This window comes from Salvelinus namaycush, chromosome 5 (assembly GCF_016432855.1).
Source record: "Salvelinus namaycush isolate Seneca chromosome 5, SaNama_1.0, whole genome shotgun sequence".
Lineage (NCBI taxonomy): Eukaryota > Metazoa > Chordata > Actinopteri > Salmoniformes > Salmonidae > Salvelinus > Salvelinus namaycush.
In genome coordinates, this window is record NC_052311.1 from 28,926,373 (window position 1) to 28,946,753 (window position 20,381).

A 20,381-nucleotide genomic window follows, 5' to 3' on the forward strand; every position below is an offset into this window, starting at 1 on the left:
GTGTAGGTGTTTGGTCACCTCAGTATAACCCTGTGTAATGTGTATGTGTTTGGTCACCTCAGTATAACCCTGTGTAATGTGTATGTGTTTGGTCACCTCAGTATAACCCTGTGTAATGTGTAGGTGTTTGATCACCTCAATATAACCCTGTGTAATGTGTATGTGTTTGGTCACCTCAGTATAACCCTGTGTAATGTGTAGGTGTTTGGTCACCTCAGTATAACCCTGTGTAATGTGTAGGTGTTTGATCACCTCAATATAACCCTGTGTAATGTGTAGGTGTTTGGTCACCTCAGTATAACCCTGTGTAATGTGTAGGTGTTTGGTCACCTCAGTATAACCCTGTGTAATGTGTAGGTGTTTGGTCACCTCAGTATAACCCTGTGTAATGTGAATGTGTTTGGTCACCTCAGTATAACCCTGTGTAATGTGTAGGTGTTTGGTCACCTCAGTAGAACCCTGTGTAATGTGTATGTGTTTGGTCACCTCAGTATAACCCTGTGTAATGTGTAGGTGTTTGGTCACCTCAGTATAACCCTGTGTAATGTGTATGTGTTTGGTCACCTCAGTATAACCCTGTGTAATGTGTAGGTGTTTGGTCACCTCAGTATAACCCTGTGTAATGTGTAGGTGTTTGGTCACCTCAGTATAACCCTGTGTAATGTGAATGTGTTTGGTCACCTCAGTATAACCCTGTGTAATGTGTAGGTGTTTGGTCACCTCAGTATAACCCTGTGTAATGTGTATGTGTTTGGTCACCTCAGTATAACCCTGTGTAATGTGTATGTGTTTGGTCACCTCAGTATAACCCTGTGTAATGTGTATGTGTTTGGTCACCTCAGTATAACCCTGTGTATGTGTCTCCAGGTGGTGCAGAAGAAGGAGAACAGCAGCCATGACTACAAGTGTCTGTTCAGGGTGTGTTTCATTCCCAGAGACCCCCTGGAGCTGCTACAGGAAGACCCCACCGCCTTCGACTACCTCTTCCTCCAGGTGAGCCACATCTAGCTGTAGGCTTAGACTACCATCTTTAGTGTCTGTAATTATTCTGCCTGTACTTTCACCTGTACTCATAGCCATGAGACCCTGTTTAATCGAGTAGTCACCTTCCGCTGAGAATCAGAGTTCATTTACAGGGAGGAGCTCACGTGTCTTTTTGTAGAGAAACACTTTTTGTGGAAGGTACTACAGCTGCTTACATACCCCCGCGCTCTCAACATCGTCGAGATAAATTGAGTTTCCTTGTAGGCCTATTTGGCGGGGGAAACTGTGAAGCGAGCTGTAGCCTATATGCCTGTTTGTGTTTATGAGGCTTTTATTAAAGAATGTGAAACAAGGTGTCTATTTGCTTCTTTTCATTAAATAATGTAGCTGTTCTTTAGGCTATGGCCTAAAATACATTTGTTCATATGGGCAGAATATTAGGCCTGTATTTTGTAGCATAGGCTAGCGAATTTATAAAAAATAAACACTTTTTGTGACATGACAATAGAAATGGAAACATTGTGATTTTAGAGACACCAAGTAACAATGACCTCGATGATTAAAGGGATCGGAGTCCATCGGTTACTGGGTTCTCACCATCATTACCATTCAAATTCACCAAATCATTTTGTTTAGAAGCCCACTAGGCTCCTCATTTGTTGTCATTAAATGTCCGGAACAATAGAAAGGAAAATACTGCTGGGCGTTCGCACGGTAGCCCACCTCGGTCCAATCCGACGCACAGAAACACGTGAAAACATTAACTCATTACATTAATGCTTTCTCTGTTAAATCTTCCATACCCTGTTGTAAATCAAGCAGACACTAGCACATGATCAACATAAATGTTAGGTATTGGTTTGGATCCAATATGGATCACAACTTCACTGGCACAACGAAAAGGACATTAACGTATTCTGGACAATCTTCCGAACACTATTTTCCTGCACTGGCTATTTTTGCATCGCCTGCCATATCACAAATCTGTCATTCAGAAAATTATTTGCTGGATCAACTGATGATGAGCGACAGTATCACTAGGCCTAACTAAACAGCTGGATACCAAATGTGCATCCAACAAGTAGGTCTATTAGTCTACGCCGTAGTCTATTGAAGAACCCCGCAAGTTGGGTGACTCTTTCGTTTAGAAGCATTCGCTTTTGCAATCGCATACATCATTTTGGATTTGTGTATCATTTTGGAAACTGTATTCACGGCTTAGCCTAAAATATCAAGATGAACATTTGATAAAGCAGCACGGTCTCGTAGACTCGTCAAGATTTTGTCCCGCTGATGGCCCATAAGGGGTCGGAAGGAAATATCAAGGAAATATCATAGGCCTAGTTTCATTATATAGATAATTCGTTTCTATGGCGCAAATTGAAAGAAAATGAATTAGGTTTAAATAACTTTTCTTTACATCTGCCCGTTTTTTATTCACTAATTCATGTATTAGTGGGCTTATGGATGACATTTGTATTTATTATATCTAAAAGAAAAGCAACTAATGCACCACATTTGTATTTATTTTATACACTATTCTGCCCATATGAACATATGAACGAATTTACCACCAGCCAGCGGTTGTTCCCCAGCCAATCGCGAACACGTGGCAGAGAAAAGGAATTCGCTTCTGCTGCAGCCTTTGCTGTAAAATAGAACTTATAGCGGAGGGAGGTATTATAGCCAAACCTGTGTCAGCGTGATTTATTTTAGAGTTAATAAAAATGGATTTCATACCTTGTGTGTGTATCATTCTGCCCGTGTGTTTTTGTGTTTCATGCTGTGTGTATATGTAATGTTGTATGGGTGTGTATAACACTCTCTCTGTGTGTGTGTGTTGTCAGAGCGTCGGGGACGTTCTACAGGAGAGGTTTGCGGTGGAGATGAAGTGTAACACCGCACTGCGTCTGGCTGCCCTGCACATGCACGAGAGACTGAACAGTATAGGCTCCACCCGGACCTCTATCAAGAGCATCACGTGAGAGACGCACACACACACACACACACACACACACACACACACACACACACACACACACACACACACACACACACACACACACACACACACACACACACACACACACACACACACACACACACACACATTGATATTGTCTCCTGTGTGTATTGTGACAGGAAAGACTTCGGTCTGGAATGCTTCATCTCTCCCACTCTGCTCAGTAACATGAGAGAGAAGGACCTGAGGAAAGCCATCAGCTACCACCTCAAGAAGATCCACTCACTGCTGGAGCCACGACAGAAGGTATGGTGGGAGGGAGAAGGAGAGGGGAGAGAAAGGAGGGAGAGATTAGATGTGCAATACTTTTGTCGTTGTTGTCGTCAATGTTGTCATCGTCGTCGTTCTCTCGCTCTCCCTCTCCCAGGTTATCTCAGCCACTCAGGCCCGGCTGGCCTACCTCACCCAGCTTGGAGAACTAATCTCCTACGGAGGCCGCTCCTATACAGCCACCATGATGGTTAGTGTGTTTGAAACAATTTACAAAGGATCATCACAGCTGTCAACCATTCTCTGACTCTGCCCCAATTTAGAGAGCTGTTATTGGCTGGACAGGATTGTTCCCCCCCCGTCCTGACCTTGTTCAGCATGTGTCTCAGACTGTATCTACTTCTTTCTTCATTTCACCCCTCTTCCCTCTCTCTCTCTCCCTCCCTCTCGTCCTCTTTTCCCTTCTCCCTCTCTCTCCCCACCCCCCTTTCTCTTTGCCCCTCTGTCCACCTCCCCCTCTGTTCTTCTCCATCCTCCCCCACCCCAGTTGCAGGACCGGGAGGTGCTGGTCAGTCTGTTGGTGGGGGCGCGCTACGGCCTGAGTCAGGTGGTCAACCACAAGCTCAACATGGTGTCCACCCTGGTAGACTTCAGCAGCATCAGTAGAGTGGAGCTGCTCTCTGAGTCGGACAGAGTCAGCCTGCTACGTATCTCACTGCACGACATCAAGGTAGGATACCATACACACTGTATAGGATACACACACAGAAATCACACACACACTCTCTCAGGCACACACGTTTGCTCATAGCTACGCTTAGTTCACACAGATACAGTGGATGGAAAATACGACATGCATTCTCTCTTCCTACTTCCCTCTCTCGGTCTCTCTCTTCTCCCCTCCTCTCTCTCTCTCTCCATCTCTCTCACTCTCGCTCCCCCCCCCCTCTCTCTCGGTCTCTCTCTTCTCCCCTCCTCTCTCTCTCTCTCCATCTCTCTCACTCTCGCCCCCCCCCCCCTCTCTCTCGGTCTCTCTCTTCTCCCCTCCTCTCTCTCTCTCTCCATCTCTCTCACTCTCGCTCCCCCCCCTCTCTCTCGGTCTCTCTTCTCCCCTCCTCTCTCTCTCTCTCCATCTCTCTCACTCTCGCCCCCCCCCTCTCTCTCGGTCTCTCTTCTCCCCTCCTCTCTCTCTCTCCATCTCTCTCACTCTCGCTCCCCCCCCTCTCTCTCGGTCTCTCTTCTCCCCTCCTCTCTCTCTCTCTCCATCTCTCTCACTCTCGCTCCCCCCCCTCTCTCTCGGTCTCTCTTCTCCCCTCCTCTCTCTCTCTCTCCATCTCTCTCACTCTCGCCCCCCCCCCTCTCTCTCGGTCTGTCTCTTCTCCCCTCCTCTCTCTCTCTGTCTCCATCTCTCTCACTCTCGCTCCCCCCCCTCTCTCTCGGTCTCTCTTCTCCCCTCCTCTATCTCTCTCCATCTCTCTCACTCTCGCTCCCCCCCCTCTTTCTCGGTCTCTCTCTTCTCCCCTCCTCTCTCGCTCCCCCCCTCTCTCTCTCGGTCTCTCTCTTCTCCCCTCCTCTCTCGCTCCCCCCCCCCCCCTCTCTCTCGGTCTCTCTCTTCTCCCCTCCTCTCTCGCTCTCGCTCACTTCCCTCACTCTGTCTCTCCACTTCTCTCACTCGTTTTCTTTCTCTCTCTTTCTCTTTCTCTCGCTCTCTCACTCTCTTCGCCCTCTCTCTCTCCAGCCTTTTGCCTTACTGATGGACTCTCTAGCAGCCAAAGACTTGGCGTGTCTACTGGGGGGCTATTGCAAGCTCCTGGTGGACCCCAGAGTGTGTGTGTTCCGTCTGAGACGCCCCAAGGTGCGGGTGCACAGGATACCTGCTGAGGAAGGTGTGTGTGAAGGGAGGTTCGCCGTTATAGAGGGAGTTTGCTATGAATCGCTGACAAGTGAGCATCAATGTTTAACTATAATTTTTCCTTTTTGGCATTGATCTTACTATTTATTTTGGCGTTGATACGTGGATATCAGCCAGTATGGATAGTATTCAATTGACTACTATTATTTACATAGTAAACTTTATTATGTAACTGAGAAAAACATATTTTTCTTTGTCATTCCCAGGCTATGTGTCCCGCTGCTGTAGTGACTCCGATGACTCGTCAGATGAGGACTACCCCACCGAGCCTCCACCAACTCACACCCGCAAACGCCCCGCACCTGCCAGCAAAGACAGGGAGGGGTGGAGGAGAGAAGAAGAGGAGCAGAGAGGAGCGGAGGGAAAGAAAGAGAGAGCTGGGAAAGAATACGAAGAGAAACAAGAGGTGACGATCATTGAGCTGTCAGAGAAGGACATGGAGGTAGAGGAAGAGAACGGAAGGGAAGTGAGAGGAAGAGAGATCATGCTAGGAATTAAAGCTAGCGCAGGAACAGTGGAACAGGACAACTGGTACCACACAGACCCGCGGGTCAACAGTAGCTTCTCCAGCCTGTCCAGCGGCTCTCTGAAGGCGGCCTTGGAGGAGAGCAGCGCTGCAGCTGCAGCCAGAGGAGGAGGCCCAGCCAAGGCCTCCTCTCGCTTGGTCGCCCTGCGTGAGGACAGCCCCTCTCTCCGGTCCCAACGGCCAACTCAGGGGACCACCACCCTGGATGTCCACCACCCGTTCCTCCTGGAGGTCACAGCTCCCTCTCCTCAGCGTCAGAGAGAGGGCGCCCCCGGCAGCACGGCCTCTGCCCCCGTACGCCCCACCAACCTGAGTTACCGCAGCAACGACAGCTCGTGCCTGTGCTTCACTGAACACTCCAAGGGCAGCTATCTCCCCAGCCCCCCCGAGGCCACCAGCGACGAGGAGGAGACGGAGGAAGTTGACGATGACGACGATGAGGAGGAACTGAGACGGCTCTCTAAGATCCCAAGTCACGTAGACCTGCGCCTCATAGACAAGATCTGCGCCCAGTCTAACAAAACTGCTTCCAACAACAAGTTAGACATCCCCATCCACATCTCCTCCTGTGAAAAGAGGGCGGCTTGTAGCTCCACCCGCAAAGGGGAGGAGAGTCTATCAAGACACTCCGGAGATTCCGGTCCTTTCCTAACGCCGTCCCCTAACGCTCCTCCTCCTGTTGCTAGGGAAAGTGCCTCAGAGTCAGACGATGAGTTCTTCGATGCCCAGGAGCGGTTCACTCCTCCAGTTCCTCCTGATGGCACAGGTGGGTTGTTGACATCACTTCTTCGCTGACAGAGTAACTGTGTATACAGCTGTTAAAGTGTTAAAGTGAAGGTTTTGAATGATTTCTGTCACCCTTTTAATACCCCCATCTCTCTCTCTCTCTCTCGCACAGAAACCAGTTTGGATGTGGCTGACGATAATAGACACAGTAAACGCTGGAGTGGCACAGGAAAGGGACTGCCAGTGGTACCAGAGAGGGAGCCTCCCTCACCCCTCAAAAAGAAGCACTCCTCACCTGACCACAAGAAACAGCAGGAGACCCAACGAGACCCAAAGCTCCACTCAAACCAGTCTTCCATGCAGAGTGTCGATGCCAAGATCAAACCACCATTGGCCCCCAAGCCCCAGCTACCCCCAAAACCTGAACTGGCCCCTAAACCTGAACTGGCCCCCAAGCCCCAGATAGACCCCCAGAGGTCTCCCAAGTGTGGGGGTCCGTACGCCCACTGTAACGGGGATGCTCGTGGGGGCCACGCGGGGCTCTTGGAGATAGACACCATGGAGCCGGAAACGATGGAGTTTAAATCAGTCACCTCGGGGGCGGGGGGGCCTCCACTCTCCTCCCCCCTCATCACGGCTGTACGGAAGAACCAGCAACCCCCTGCTGAACCTCAGGCTGTGGAGAACGGGCTCAGGCAAGAGAACGGGCCTAAGATAGAGAACAGTTCTAAGCAAGAGCACAGTTCTAAGATAGAGAACAGGACTCCTAACATGCTTCCTAAAGATTGTGTTCTGGTCACTGCTGACAAGCAGACAGCGAGGGTTGAAACTAAAACAAATGGGATTTCCCTGCCGAAGGGAGAGGTCCGAAATGCGGTTGGGGTGGAACCCCCGAGAAAGCTGCAAAGCTTATCCCCCATTCCACGTTCGGCTTCAGGAGATGAGATCAGGTTGAGCCTTACCAGCCCTCCACCGCTCTCTCCCAGAACCTCCCCTCCTTCTCTTCATCCCCTAACAGTCCTCCCCATCCCGGTCTCACCAAAGGAGAAAGAGGGGGTGTCCCCACCGAACGGCCTCCACCCCTGGGGCAGTCGCAATGGGAGCGCTCAGTCCGGGAGGAGGGTCTCTCTGAGTCACGAGAACCTGTCCCCCAAAAACGCAGACGGCCCCCTCAGTCTGACCACCTCCCTCACCACCTCCTCTAAAGGGACAGCGGGAGGCCCAGAGAGCACAGGGAGGTCAGGGTCAGGTTCAGACCTGAGGGTCAGTTCTTCCAGCCTGGGGGGCCGTCTGCCTACCTCAGCCCTGAGAGGGCGGATCCAGGCCCTGCCCTGGTACATGACCCGCTCCCAGGAGATCCTGGGCACCCTGGACTACCCCTCCACCAGCTCTGTCAACGAGGATGTCACGTCCGGGTACGGCTCCGGTCTGTCGGTCAGCGGAGCCTCCGAGGTCAGCAAGGTCACTGCCAAGGCAGTAGGTGAGACTGCAGCGGGTAAAGGGAAGAAGGAAGTGCTGGAGGATGGAGCCGAGGTCGTCATAGCGACCATCAAAGAGTTCCAGGAAGTGACTCCCCGTTTGAAGGAGGCCAATGGAACGAACGTGTCGCACCCCAACCAGGCCCTGAGAGAAAATGGGCCGCACGTCTCTGAGCCTTATGGGTTTCTGGGCTCCTGCAAGTCGGAGCAGCCCCAGTCCAGGCCCCACTCAGAGGTGGGGTTAGGGGGTGGTTCAGGCCCACCCCTAGAGGGGGACTCTCTGGTGCACACCCCTCCACAGGCCCACCACGAGGCGTGTGGGTGCCGCACCGTCTACGCCAACTGCTTCAGCGGCGACGTGGAGGATGGCTGCGGCTTTGACGAGGAGCTCACAATATACGAGTTCTCCAAACGCACGCGCCCCAAACAAGCCCGCTCTACACCCCTGCCCTCCCCCACCTCCCCTGTCCCCTCCCCCAACATCCTGTCCCTGCTGAGGGACACCCCTCGCCCTCTCTCTACGCTCTCCACTGCCTCCTCAGAAATTAGCCCCCTCCTATCCCGCCCTGTCTCCCCAACGCCCCCTATAGGCGCCCTGCGCTCCCTCACCAACAAACGCTACGTGGGGCTGAAGGGGGGCTTTGCCTCCCTGAGGCAGGACATCGATCAGCTACGCCTGGTCCTGGAGAGAGGCACGACTGGGCCACCACCTTCATCAGAACACTCTAAAACAGACCAGGATGGGTGTGGAGAAGAGGGACCCAACCAAGACGTGGGGCAAGAGGAGGGTCCGACCCCATGCTGTGGAGGGGCAAGTCCTCTACTCTTGACAGAGGCTGAGAGGAGTTTACTCCAGGCAGAGGCCCGGCGGTTGGCAACAGGGTGCCAGCGTGCCACGCGTGTGGGCTGGGCTCCGGAGGAGGCGCTTCGGTCCTTATCCAACAGCTTTAGTGCCCTTGTGCAGCTCTCTGCAGCCTGCCTGAGAACACACCCCTGTCCTGGCTGTGACATCTGCCGCAATAGGCGTCAGATCCACAGCACTGATGATGAGGGCCAGGAGGAGGCTCTGGACAAGCTGAAGGAGATCGTAGGGCTGTACCGGGAGTTTGTTGGGGCTGTGGAGATGGCTGAAACCAGGGCTGGGGCTGGCAGTGGGACTGGGTCTGGGGATGGACAGAGGCAGGGAGAGGGCGAGGGGGTGAGGCTGCTGGCCAAACGCTGCACGGTGCTCATCTCTTCCGTCTTTGCGCTCACGCAGCTGTTCAGGATGCACTCGCCGGACACGACAGACCTGCTGGGTCAAACACCTCTCCACTTTTGACCTCTGAACTTTTAAAACCCCTCCTCACCGCCAGGACTGAGGTGAGATGAGGGGAGGACTTAGTAAGAGAAGGGAGGAGGAGGAAGGGCTGTTGACACGATTCTTTAGCAAAGTGGGATCTGGTGTGTGGCCCTACATATAGTTCAGTACATACACACTTGTACAGTAAGTGCCATGCACACCACAGCACACAGAATAAAAACACACACACACACACCAAACACATCCATAAATGATGAGAGGAACCTCTTCCACTGACTGCCATTACTGCTAGGTCTCCCGATAGACTCATCTGGATTATGCATTTGTACATAGGTATTTTATAACTATCTATCTTATTTTATTATTATATTCTGTATGTGTATGTATGAAATATGTATGTACGTATTTAAGTATGTTTGCACCATGGTCTATGATGTGAAGGGACCTGCTGGTGTAAGTGGTGGTTATCACTGGATTTTGTATATATTGTTTTTGTCATGTGTGATTTTCTACCTCCACCCACCTCCCTTCCTCTGACCTGGTGTCTGCTGAGGAGACGAGAGAGCATTACTTTATCTTCTGCTTATTTAATGATTCTGTGGATCAAGTTAAAGTTCAAATCTGTCATTTAGATTTGTCCATTGGGAAAAAACTTTTTCGGTCTAACAGTAAATCACTAACTTTTACATTTGCCGAGACCCACCCCTTCAGTTTACAAACAAATGCAAAGGGAGAACTATTGACCGTGAAAGAAAGTTACATTTTGCAGAAGTTACAGAAATTAACCCCGTGAAAAGTGTACACCGTTCCTGGCTCCTGACTGACTACTTGTGTGAGAATGCTTGAACGGAGTAAACACTCAATAACCCAAATGCTTATGCAGTAATTATACAGTACATCAACTTTGAATCTAAAGGATACATATATTTTTCTGGGGTGGGTGCGTGGGTGGTGGAATAGGGGAAAGGAATTAATTTGGTATTTTGTACAAAGTTTTTGACAAGGCTGACTGTTAAAGCTAACTAGATGTAGCAACGATCCAAAGTAATTTAACACCGAGCCACAATTTTACTACTTGCCCATGTTTAGCTCTGCAGACGGACGGACTGACTGATTCTGTTTGTGCCAGAGCTGTTGATAGATATGTTTGTGTTCGTTTGATTCTATCTGTCCTTTCTTAGTTTATGGCTATGCAAACATAACCACTACTTTCCTGTTCTCCAACATATCATTCTCTGTTACAATTGTGTTAACATTAAAGACAAGACTATCTGTATGTGTTTTATAGCCATTGTTAATGGAAATACAGAGGGATTCCCCTTATGATAATGGGAGATGTGGATTAGGATCACAGGCTAGTTCAGGATTGCAACGTTCTGCAATGTTGCATGTAATGGGACGCAACATATCCCAACAAAGGCCTCCAACCTACTGTGTTGTGGGTAAAATGCAGAGCTGTTTTGTGACTGGAAACTGTCACAACTCACTGATCCTGTCAAGATGCTGTAAACATATTCAGTCTGAAGTTTGACTAAATAAATTGGTGTTTTTGCCTTTCGTCTGATGGGACACAGATATGTTATTGTCACTGTCATTTTCCTCCTTTTTGTTCAAGCTAAGCAGATATTTGGCTTGTAGCATGAGATTCAAGCACATTCCAAGACACTTCAAATAGGTATTTGGGTAGATTTGAGATGTCAATAGTCGACTGACAGAAATTGAATTTTTGGCACTAATATCACTCCATATAACTGTCTGGATGGCTTGGCTTATCCAAAGTGTTTCCCACTAATAGGCTCAACTACATCTGATGCCACCTGATTATCTCCCTTAGTTAAATCCATTAGATCTGGAGGGACGTTAAGACTGTACCTAGGACAATGGGATGCTGATGTCAAAATCCACTCACAGGGCCGGACTATCACATCTGGAGCGGTTAGGGCTATCCGGGATCCTTGGGACATCCCTATCCTAACCCCTATACTTACCCTAACCGTTTAAAATGTCAACTTCAATGGGGTAGGGATGTCCCAAGGATAGCAAGGACCCATCTGGGGCAACTTATTCCTCCAACAAATATATTTGTTGGAGGAATAATATATATTGTATTTTTAAATGGGGGGATGTTTTTGGCTAACTTCCTGCAATTCAACACATTTTGCCATGGTGCAGAGAGAAAAATGTGCTGATTTAAAGCGAATTATCTGCAATTATACACATTTCGCCAGGGCAGACAGATACATTTGCAATTTCATAGCTCATCTCATTGTATTCTACACATTTTGCCATGAGGCTGAGAGACAACTTGGCAGTTTTAAAGCTAAATGTTTATACAATTCTATATATTTTGCCATGGCTTATGACGTGTTCATAATATGCTATCTGTGGAGGTCTGACCTCCAGGGGGCCCCAAACCGACAGGTTCATACTATCTGGGAGGGCCACATTTTTGGTTGGGGGCCCCCTGGAAGTCTGCCCCTGTCCACACGTCTTCCATTAACTCACAAACATAAGAAGATTGGCGCAGCTGGGGCCTGGATATTGATGGCATAGATGGGGATTAGGAAATGCAGTCTGACAGTTTTAAGGGATGGTGACAGAACAATTTGCCTTCACTGTATCATGTGTTTGGATCAGTGAAAAGATGAAGGCAGATGAAAGGAACTAGAGGCCACTGTAAAGTGTTGAGATCCATTGTGATGCCACATATGTCCGTTGGACATCGGTGGACATTGGACAGTAAAGTTATGATGATAATCATTGTAGCATACTGGTCACAGAACCTGACCTTTGTCATGTAACCAACGTTATAGAATAGAAGCCCTAAACTGATCAGAAACACACTGTATAGTGCTGTCAGTGGATTATAGGCCTCCATGCACAGATCACTGGGCAGCCATTTCTTGCTGTAACATTGTTGAAATAAACAACTGTAAAAAAGGCACGTGAGATCTAACTCCTGCGTCTGCCTCTGGAAAAGGGAGGTGCATCAACTGTTTAATTCGAATGCACACTACAGAGAAACCAGTCTCTTTGGAGAAACTTCCCTGGAGACATATTTATTTTATGGGGACAATCAATCAACATTTTATTTTCATTAACATTCATCTCAATTCAAATATAGTTTGGAAAATACATGTGATGATCTCATATTTTGGGCTTCCTGATTGTGATAACCTCAGGCACTATGGAACAATACACAGTAAGAACACAAACACCACAAGCTGTTTAACCGCTTTAGGCAGCAGCCATTTCTCACATGTTCATTTGGGAGTGTCTGTATACGGTAATGCCCGTTCACAAGCTAGTCTGAACTAGGAAACTCAGACATTTTCCGACATGCTAACTGGTTGTAGTTATACACGTTCAACGAATCAGCAAGTCAGAATTTTCAGTTTCCTAGTTCCAACTAGCATATGAAAGCGGCATAAGCCAATGTATTGGCCCTGTTCACTATGACTTGGGAAGAGTGATTTTGACCTGCCATTGAACCCAGGGGTAAATATTTGTAAAGCAGAGCAGTACTTGTGAATGTGGCGTGTCAAAAATACTGGGCTTCCTACCATTCCTTTAACATTAGCCATCACCTGCCCAACATGACTGTATAAGAGAAAACACTATGGTGGAAACTAGACAATGAAAATCCACCTCAATGTGATGAAAGGTCACACTGCACTGTCCTGATTAGTGACCACTCATAGAAAGACAAAATGCCTTTCAGTAGCAATTTAGAGGGAAGCCCTGGTTGAACTGCCTGGGGTACGTCTCTGTTGTCTACCCCGGGCCATTTCTCTCGCCAGACCAGTCCCCATGTCAGATTGCCCTTAATCTGATCACTTGTTAACCCAGCAGTCAGATCCAGGCCCTCACATAACCACACTAACCAGCCCAGTGGATTGGCTAGCTACAGTTGTCCCGACTTCCCCAGTCGCAGGCTGTACCAGGAAGACAGTTCCATTAGTTTGGGAGAACGGAAAAACGTTGCTGGCGTTGAAATTGCTACGATGCCATAGCTTGTAGACACACCATTCATTGTGTTGATCACAGTTATGGTTTGTAAGCTTATATGGATGGACACATAATGAAACTCTTTTGAGTAGTATGCATGGCCAGGTTTTCCCTGTGATTTATCAATGGGGATTAGCTGCTTGTTTGGGTAAGAACATGGTGAGCAGTAACAGTAACAAATAAATGAAATGGACGGCCTCCCGGGTGGCGCAGTGGTCTAGGGCACTGCATCGCAGCGCTAGCTGTGCCACCAGAGTCTCTGGGTTCGCGCCCAGGCTCTGTCGCAGCCGGCCGTGACCGGGGGGTCCGTGGGGCGGCGCACAATTGGCCTAGCGTCGTCCGGGTTAGGGAGGGTTTGGCCGGTAGGGATATCCTTGTCTCATCGCGCTCCAGCGACTCCTGTGGCGGGCCGGGCGCAGTGCGCGCTAACCAAGGGGGCGGGTGCACGGTGTTTCCTCCGACACATTGGTGCGGCTGGCTTCCGGGTTGGAGGCGCGCTGTGTTAAGAAGCAGTGCGGCTTGGTTAGGTTGTGCTTCGGAGGACGCATGACTTTCGACCTTCGTCTCTCCCGAGCCCGTACGGGAGTTGTAGCGATGAGACAAGATAGTAATTACTAGCGATTGGATACCACGAAAATTGGGGAGAAAAGGGGGTAAAATTAAAATAAAAAATAAATAAAAAAATGAAATGGACTGACTAAGGGGGAAAGGGCGGTACCTAGACAGATGTACAACTGAATGCATTCAACTGAAATGTGTCTTCCACAAGGTCTGAAGCATGAAGTTCACAATGATGATGTTGACTTACTCACACCCAAATGACAGACACACACCCATTCAAGAAGCATTTCACCTTTATAAAACATTTGGGTGTCTTCTAAAAATATACACGATAACCAAATAGGGGGGACTATAGCAAACAGCTTATTCACAAAAATGGACAAAATAAGCCTACAATTTCGCTTTAAGTCATTGACATGTTCAACATTTGCTTGCCTGGTTAGCATTACATTTATGTGAAATCTGTGACCAACTCAAGTGATTTGGAAATGTTTTATGTAGCCGCCTAGTCACATCCAGTTCCCTGAACCTTTCAGTAAAACATACCTGTACCTTCAACGCTGGAAAACCAACTGAAAACTGACCTGATCTTGTTCAGCGCTGACTCTTTTTTAGTTGAAAATACAGACATAGACCGCATAAGGGACAAACTAAATGGCAGATATCGCTTTCTGTGCCACAACACACTACTCTCCCTCCCTTTTCTCATTCTCTTGCTTTCATCCGCATTCAGTCTCCCTCATACTAGTTCTCTCTCCTCCAGTGCCCTCGTTCTCCCTCTCCTCTGTCTCTGCAGCCCCGTCTCAATCCCCTAGCAGCATGCCTTCCCTATCTGGCCTGTCATACGCAGTGTGGGCCGCTGCATGGCGACTGCCTCTACTCAAGCTTGAAATTTGAGCCCATTATGTCAACAGGGGTTATGGGCAGAGAGGAGAGAGTGTACAGCAGTCAGAATGAAGGGAGAGAGGGGAGTGGAAAGCAAGGAATTCTCAGAAAGGAAGGAGAGACAAATATGGAGGAGAGAAGCGAGTGTGTAAATGAGGGGCTACAGCTACAGGCTGGAAGTATACAATTATGGGCAAAATGGTTGTGTTCCTGTACTCTTTGTGTGTGTATTTTTTCCCCATCATAGTTGTGCATGTTCTATCTGAGGACAAATATTATTTGGCCATGTCTTATTGCTTTTTAAGTCCATCTCATCAAGGAAGAGACAAGTTATGGGTAACATACATTTTACTTAAACCAATGGGCACTTTAACAGACACACACTACAAGTGGCACTTCAGCAATAAGCTCACTACACACAAATCTTTGACAAACATTTTCAAGATACACTTATAGTGGCGTTGATTGATGGGTTATAATAACTGAGTGAAGAAATGGTACATAATAGCACTTTCCTAGTCCAGTTCCCATGTGCTTCTGAGTATACAGCTATTTCCAGTCGTCTTTCAAGTAATACCTACACGACAAACACCTGCTAGCCGTTAGGCTGGTACCATAGAGATGGAAAGAGATCTTGTCTTTGTATCTGTGCCATTAGGACATCTGTGACAGCGCCATTGAGGCTACAACTCATAGGAATCCCCAACCAGTTGACTACTTTTTTTAAAAGTATTCCATTTTCAATATTAAAGCTAATATTGGTGATTTACCACCATCTGCAGTGCTGGAGTCCTGAACCAAATAGCGTAATTAAATGTATTGTGGCCACTAGATGGTGGTGACTTACCTTAAAGCAATTTACAAATCAAGACAATGCTCTGATCATTGGCTGATCGCTCAATTGCGTACTTTCAAATGGTGGAAGCCATTAATGGTAATGTCCATGCTGAAATATGCTATATCTAAGTTGAGTTCTCTAACTATCTCTATGGCTAGTACACCGCACAGGGTTGAATCAAAGAGACAGATAGAGGACTCCTCTTTATATCTGTGGCATTATAGAGTCTGACAGCATGGGCAGCGCCATTGAGGCTATAACTCAGAGCCCCGCAGTGGAGGTGTCATAATACCCATAAAACCTTGCGGTCAAAACAGGGAAACAGTTCCAATTGTTTTTCCACTGTTCATTTTTCCCCATAGAGGATTTTAGAAACACTTAAAATATGGGCTGTGTTTCGTGTAGGCTTACCCTGGCGTGATGTTTTGATAACCATGTAAATCTCTCTCGGACAAGGTGACTTTTATCAATATATTCGGCTCTATTTACTCTCAGATTTGAAAATGGTAATTAGCATCAAAGTAGACATCATGCAAGGTCTTGCACGTCATCTCAGCTAACAGGTATTGTGTCAATTTAAAACTTGCACAAGACAGTTCACAGAATTGTCAATGTTTAAAGAATTGTAGACAATTTATCCATTACTACATTTAGCTAACATTAGATAGTTAATCCAGAGATTCTTACCTGTGCCTCGATTCGGCAGTCTTGTCCAGATCATCATGACATTTGTAGTTCTTTATGATAGACACATTAGCATTTCACAGATAAATATATTTGCCCGAATTCCTATGTATTAAAAAGTCACCTTCACCTAGAGATTTACAGTTATCAAAACGTAACGCCAGGGTAAGCCTACACAAAACACAGCCCTTACTTTAAGTGTTTCTAAAATCCCCTATAGGAAAAATCAATGGTGGAAAAACAATTGGAACAATTTCCCTGCTTGACCGCTAGATTTGATGGGTATTATGACTCACACTGTATTACTCTAATGGAATCCCCACCCAGTTGACTATTTTGAGTATTTTAAAATGGCAGAAGCATGGTGGAAGCCCCCAATGGTGCTGCCCATGCTAAAACGGCCTTTTGGCCACTAGAGGCCTCTATCATTCTCTATGGGTCGAATCAGTGCATAATCCAAGATGACCGACATGGTAAATAGTTGGACAACAAATCAGTATACCAGAGTTCACAATCAGAGGACAAGAGTAGAGAAAGGAGAGGGGTTGAGGGGACTAATAATCAATGCACACAGATCAAAGCACTGGTCAACACAATGAATAGTTCTTCGTCACTCTAAAAAGGCTTACACCCAGTAAACTGCCTCTGACACTTTCTGCTGGGAACCACATCAGACTACACACAAAAATGTATTGAAGAAGGCTTTCGTTGCATGTTGGACCCAGACGCAGGACTTGTGTAGATACAAGTGCCTTCTAAATACCATGACTCAAATTGACTGTCTTGTTTAATCTCACACCGACTGGTGACCATTGTCAGTAGCGCAACTTCACCTTTCAGATAACCTTTGTCCTCTTCTACTTGCCATAGACCCTTACCCACCCACATACATACACCATCTAGACCTGTTTGGGTGGGCAGTGGGCACATCAGAGTTTCAACAATAACAAAAAAAAGAGCACCAACTGCGATCATCAAACAACACTTTCCCAAGTCTTTTTCCTCGCTCTCCCCCTCACTTTCTATTCCCCCTCACTTTCTATGACCCTTCCAGTATCAGAACACTGAGCAGAAGCTCGTATGTGGCGTTGATGATTCCCCAGGAGAGAAGGGAGCGGTGGTAGTTGAGGTGCGCCCCTCGGAACAGCATGGCCACGCTGCCGCCCCTCTCCCTCCACACCGTCATCAACACCTCCCCACAGGGGCGGAAAGCACCCCCCACCTGGGACTGGGCCCGCGACTTCACCACATTCAGCGGGTAGAACATGATCCCCAGCGCCGCCCCCAGCATCCCTCCACACACAAAGTCATTGACCAGGTGGCCAGCCCGGCTGGAGGCCTCAGGGAGCTGCTCCTTGATGGGCCCGCGGAGCCCGAAGAACAGCACATTACTGGGCCCATTCCTTATTAAGACCGGCACCAGGCCGCGGTAGCACTCCTTCACACCGTACTCACTCAGGAGCGTCCGGAAGGTGTGGGGCGTGTTTTGGAAGCGGCCGTGGTGCCGGTGGTCCTGGAGGAGAGTCTGCACACGCTCAAACGGCGTCAGCACAGCCTCTGCCGTGCCCGCCAGCGCCGCCGCAAAGCTCCGCGTCACCAGCTCGGGAATGCCGCTGCCGGTGGGCACCTGGTCCAATAAGACCCGGGAGAAGTCCTCGTACAAGCCGAACATGATGGCTACAGTGGTGGTCTTCTGGAGCAGAGGAGGGAGCAGCCCCCTGTAGAGTTTCCTCATCCCGTCCCGTTGGAGTTGTCTGACGGCCTCTCTGGCCCGCACACCGTGAAGCTGCTGTCTGAACAGAACCTTCTGGATGGGGAAGGTCACCACGATGTTGGTGAAGGCCGCTATGGAGCCACACACGTAGTGCTTCCCCCGGGGGCCGAGCGCAGCGCCCAAACCCCTGCCAGATAGCAGGGAGCCCCCTCCTTTACCTAGGGACCCCTGGGGCTGTGACGTGCAGGCTGACTCTGGGTCCATGGTGGTAACATCCATGGGAGATGAGACGCACCCTGAGCCTACGCCACCAGCATCACTGCTGGGGAGACAACCTCTATGATTTTACACCTGTGGGAAGGAATGAAAGAGTTAAATTTACAATGTTTAAAATTGGCTACAATATTATCTATTGGTACTGAAACAGCATGTGAACTGAAGTTACTTGTTCCTTTCAGCAAAACATGCATTGTCTATTATAACATTGTAACAAATGGATGGTCAACCAGTTTGCAAAAACTCCCCCATGATTAGTGGAGAAGGATTGTGTGACTATGAGGCTAGTATCCAGAAGGCATTAGGCTGTCTGCACTGGGGTAGGACTGCAGTTTTGCAAAATGATAAGACACCGGTAATATTTGGGAAAAAATTTAAACAGGTTGTCAGTGTAACACGGATCTTGGGTAAGTAGGTTTGGTAATGTAGTTCAGTGCACCACGGACACAATCCAGGTCTGTGTACTGCATCTATTGAAACTTGGCTACAACTCTGTTAGCTGCCGTTACCACCTCAGTGATAAGAACTATTGCATAACTTGATTCTAATGTACAAGGTGATATGTACTCTTCAGAAAGGAATTAAGAGACATGCATGCATCATCATTTTGTGGAGTCTAGAAGTTGTCCAGAAACAATTTAAAACCAAGCTCCACATTCAAGTGCCTTCTAAACATAGGTCAGAGTAGTGGAACTGTCACTGGAGGGTAATTAGAGGTCAAGCTATGAAAGCAGATTTCGTCAGAAGTGCTTCTGCCAAATGCAAACCGTTAACAAATTGAAATTAGTTGAGTCACCCAGTGCAGATGAACTGTCAGTGACCAGGAGGAACAGACAGTTTGCCAACCTGGTTGTTGAGTCTGATCATCGTTGTACTCTGGTTAGAAGGTCTTGAGTAAAGTTAACGCCTTCTAGGAACTCCCCATTTGCTGTCATGACTCATGGGCATGCTATATGGACACACCTTCTAAATGATGCACACATGAAATGTTCAAGTTGGCTTGGTCAATGGAGAAATTGTCAATACGGTCAAGAAAGACATGCTCAAGGCTATCGGAGTTTGAATCTATCCAGCTAACGTTAGCTTCAGAATATATTCCAAAGATTACACACTGGCACAATCCAGATTATTCTGAATGAGTCATTGCTTTACCGGCCAACTCAAACAAAGGACAGTAACGTTACAGCCTGCTAAACCTGTCTTCGTCCTGGCTAGACCCACCAAAATGTGTCCTGATTGTGTGTCAAAGGGTTGCGTCTACGCTAACAAGCCAGCTAACGTAGTTAGCTAATATCCTTTTCAGGGCCTTCTTTAGCAGCCAGTGACATGGCTAATCTTGACAGTCAAGATTTCATTAACAAGCTATAGTAAACAGGAGTTTGACTGAGCTAGCTATCTATCTATCAAGTTAGATACAGTTTGCAGGCCTTTTGTATCCAGCTAACGTTGGCTAGCAAGTGTCAAAGCGGACAACTGGCTTTTACTTTATTTATTTTTGACCAAACAGTCGCGAGAGAGATAGCATGCCCATTCAAGGCTATCGTTGTAAATGTAAAAATTAAATAGACATTATATAGGATATTTCAACACTAGGTCCAAAGTATCCACGTTTACTTGTCTTTTACCTTGCCACGAAGAAACCGTAGTTTACCACGGAAATGGAGCTTGCTAGGTCGTTCCGTCTGCTGTCGATCGCAGATGCATAGGGAAGCAGCTGACAGCAGGAAAACCAATCGAGATGTAAATAGCGTGCCTTACGACCACCGGGCCGGCGCTAATCTACAAATAAGAATACAAAAATAAGTACCCACTATAGTTTGTGGGTGAAGGTTTCAAACGTATCAGTTTATACGGATTTTCTGATACACACTAGAGGGGCTATTGTTCAAGCGTCCTGTTGGCTCTCTTGAATTATGTTACAACTACAAGGTGTATTTGATAAATAACATTTGCATCTCAATTAGATTATATTTTGAGGGTTAACTCCATGACTAGAATACTGCCCCATGCTTTTTGTGATGCTCTATTTTGCATTGACACGTTTTTGTCTGGTTGTGTGATCTGTCCTACATTTTCTATGTGCAATATTCTGTCATACACCAGGCGGCAGCATTTACCAATAGGATCCTTGTCGTCACTAGTTACCACAGCCACAAATGGCTTAAAATCTGATTTTAAACCTAACGCTAACCTTAACCACACTGCTAACCTTATGCCTAACCTTAAATTAAGACCAAAAGTGTTTACGATATA

General features: G+C 47.6%; 2 protein-coding genes across 4 annotated transcripts in view; one reads left to right on the forward strand and one right to left on the reverse strand.

The window, feature by feature from the left end:
• Positions 1 to 9,180, forward strand: part of frmpd1b (FERM and PDZ domain containing 1b) — an 18,093-nt gene extending 8,913 nt beyond the window's left edge. Inside the window, exons 8-16 of the mRNA XM_038992555.1 lie at positions 868 to 993; positions 2,832 to 2,965; positions 3,127 to 3,253; positions 3,375 to 3,467; positions 3,765 to 3,947; positions 4,956 to 5,103; positions 5,336 to 5,437; positions 5,558 to 6,421; positions 6,554 to 9,180. Coding sequence (XP_038848483.1) covers positions 868 to 993; positions 2,832 to 2,965; positions 3,127 to 3,253; positions 3,375 to 3,467; positions 3,765 to 3,947; positions 4,956 to 5,103; positions 5,336 to 5,437; positions 5,558 to 6,421; positions 6,554 to 9,180 — 4,404 coding nt within the window. The remainder of the gene's footprint in view (positions 1 to 867; positions 994 to 2,831; positions 2,966 to 3,126; positions 3,254 to 3,374; positions 3,468 to 3,764; positions 3,948 to 4,955; positions 5,104 to 5,335; positions 5,438 to 5,557; positions 6,422 to 6,553) is intronic.
• A 6,786-nt stretch (positions 9,181 to 15,966) lies between these two features.
• LOC120048164 (mitochondrial nicotinamide adenine dinucleotide transporter SLC25A51-like) lies at positions 15,967 to 19,875 on the reverse strand. 3 transcript variants are annotated; one of them, XM_038993913.1, is made up of 2 exons: positions 19,754 to 19,875; positions 15,967 to 18,203 (listed from the first exon to the last, which is right to left on the reverse strand). In XM_038993913.1, exon 2 carries the CDS (start codon positions 18,129 to 18,131, stop codon positions 17,178 to 17,180), a length of 954 nt encoding a protein of 317 aa, XP_038849841.1. In that variant the 5' UTR covers positions 18,132 to 18,203; positions 19,754 to 19,875; the 3' UTR covers positions 15,967 to 17,177. The 3 variants fall into 3 exon arrangements, with proteins under 3 accessions (XP_038849841.1, XP_038849843.1, XP_038849842.1); XM_038993915.1 differs by lacking the exon at positions 19,754 to 19,875 and adding an exon at positions 19,092 to 19,182; XM_038993914.1 differs by lacking the exon at positions 19,754 to 19,875 and adding an exon at positions 18,975 to 19,176.
• Between the last annotated feature and the right edge of the window lie 506 nt (positions 19,876 to 20,381).

What these genes read in the sequence shown, in the direction of transcription:
- LOC120048164 (XM_038993913.1), bottom strand. Translation starts at nt 18,131, where the DNA reads ATGGATGTTACCACCATGGACCCAGAGTCAGCCTGCACGTCACAGCCC.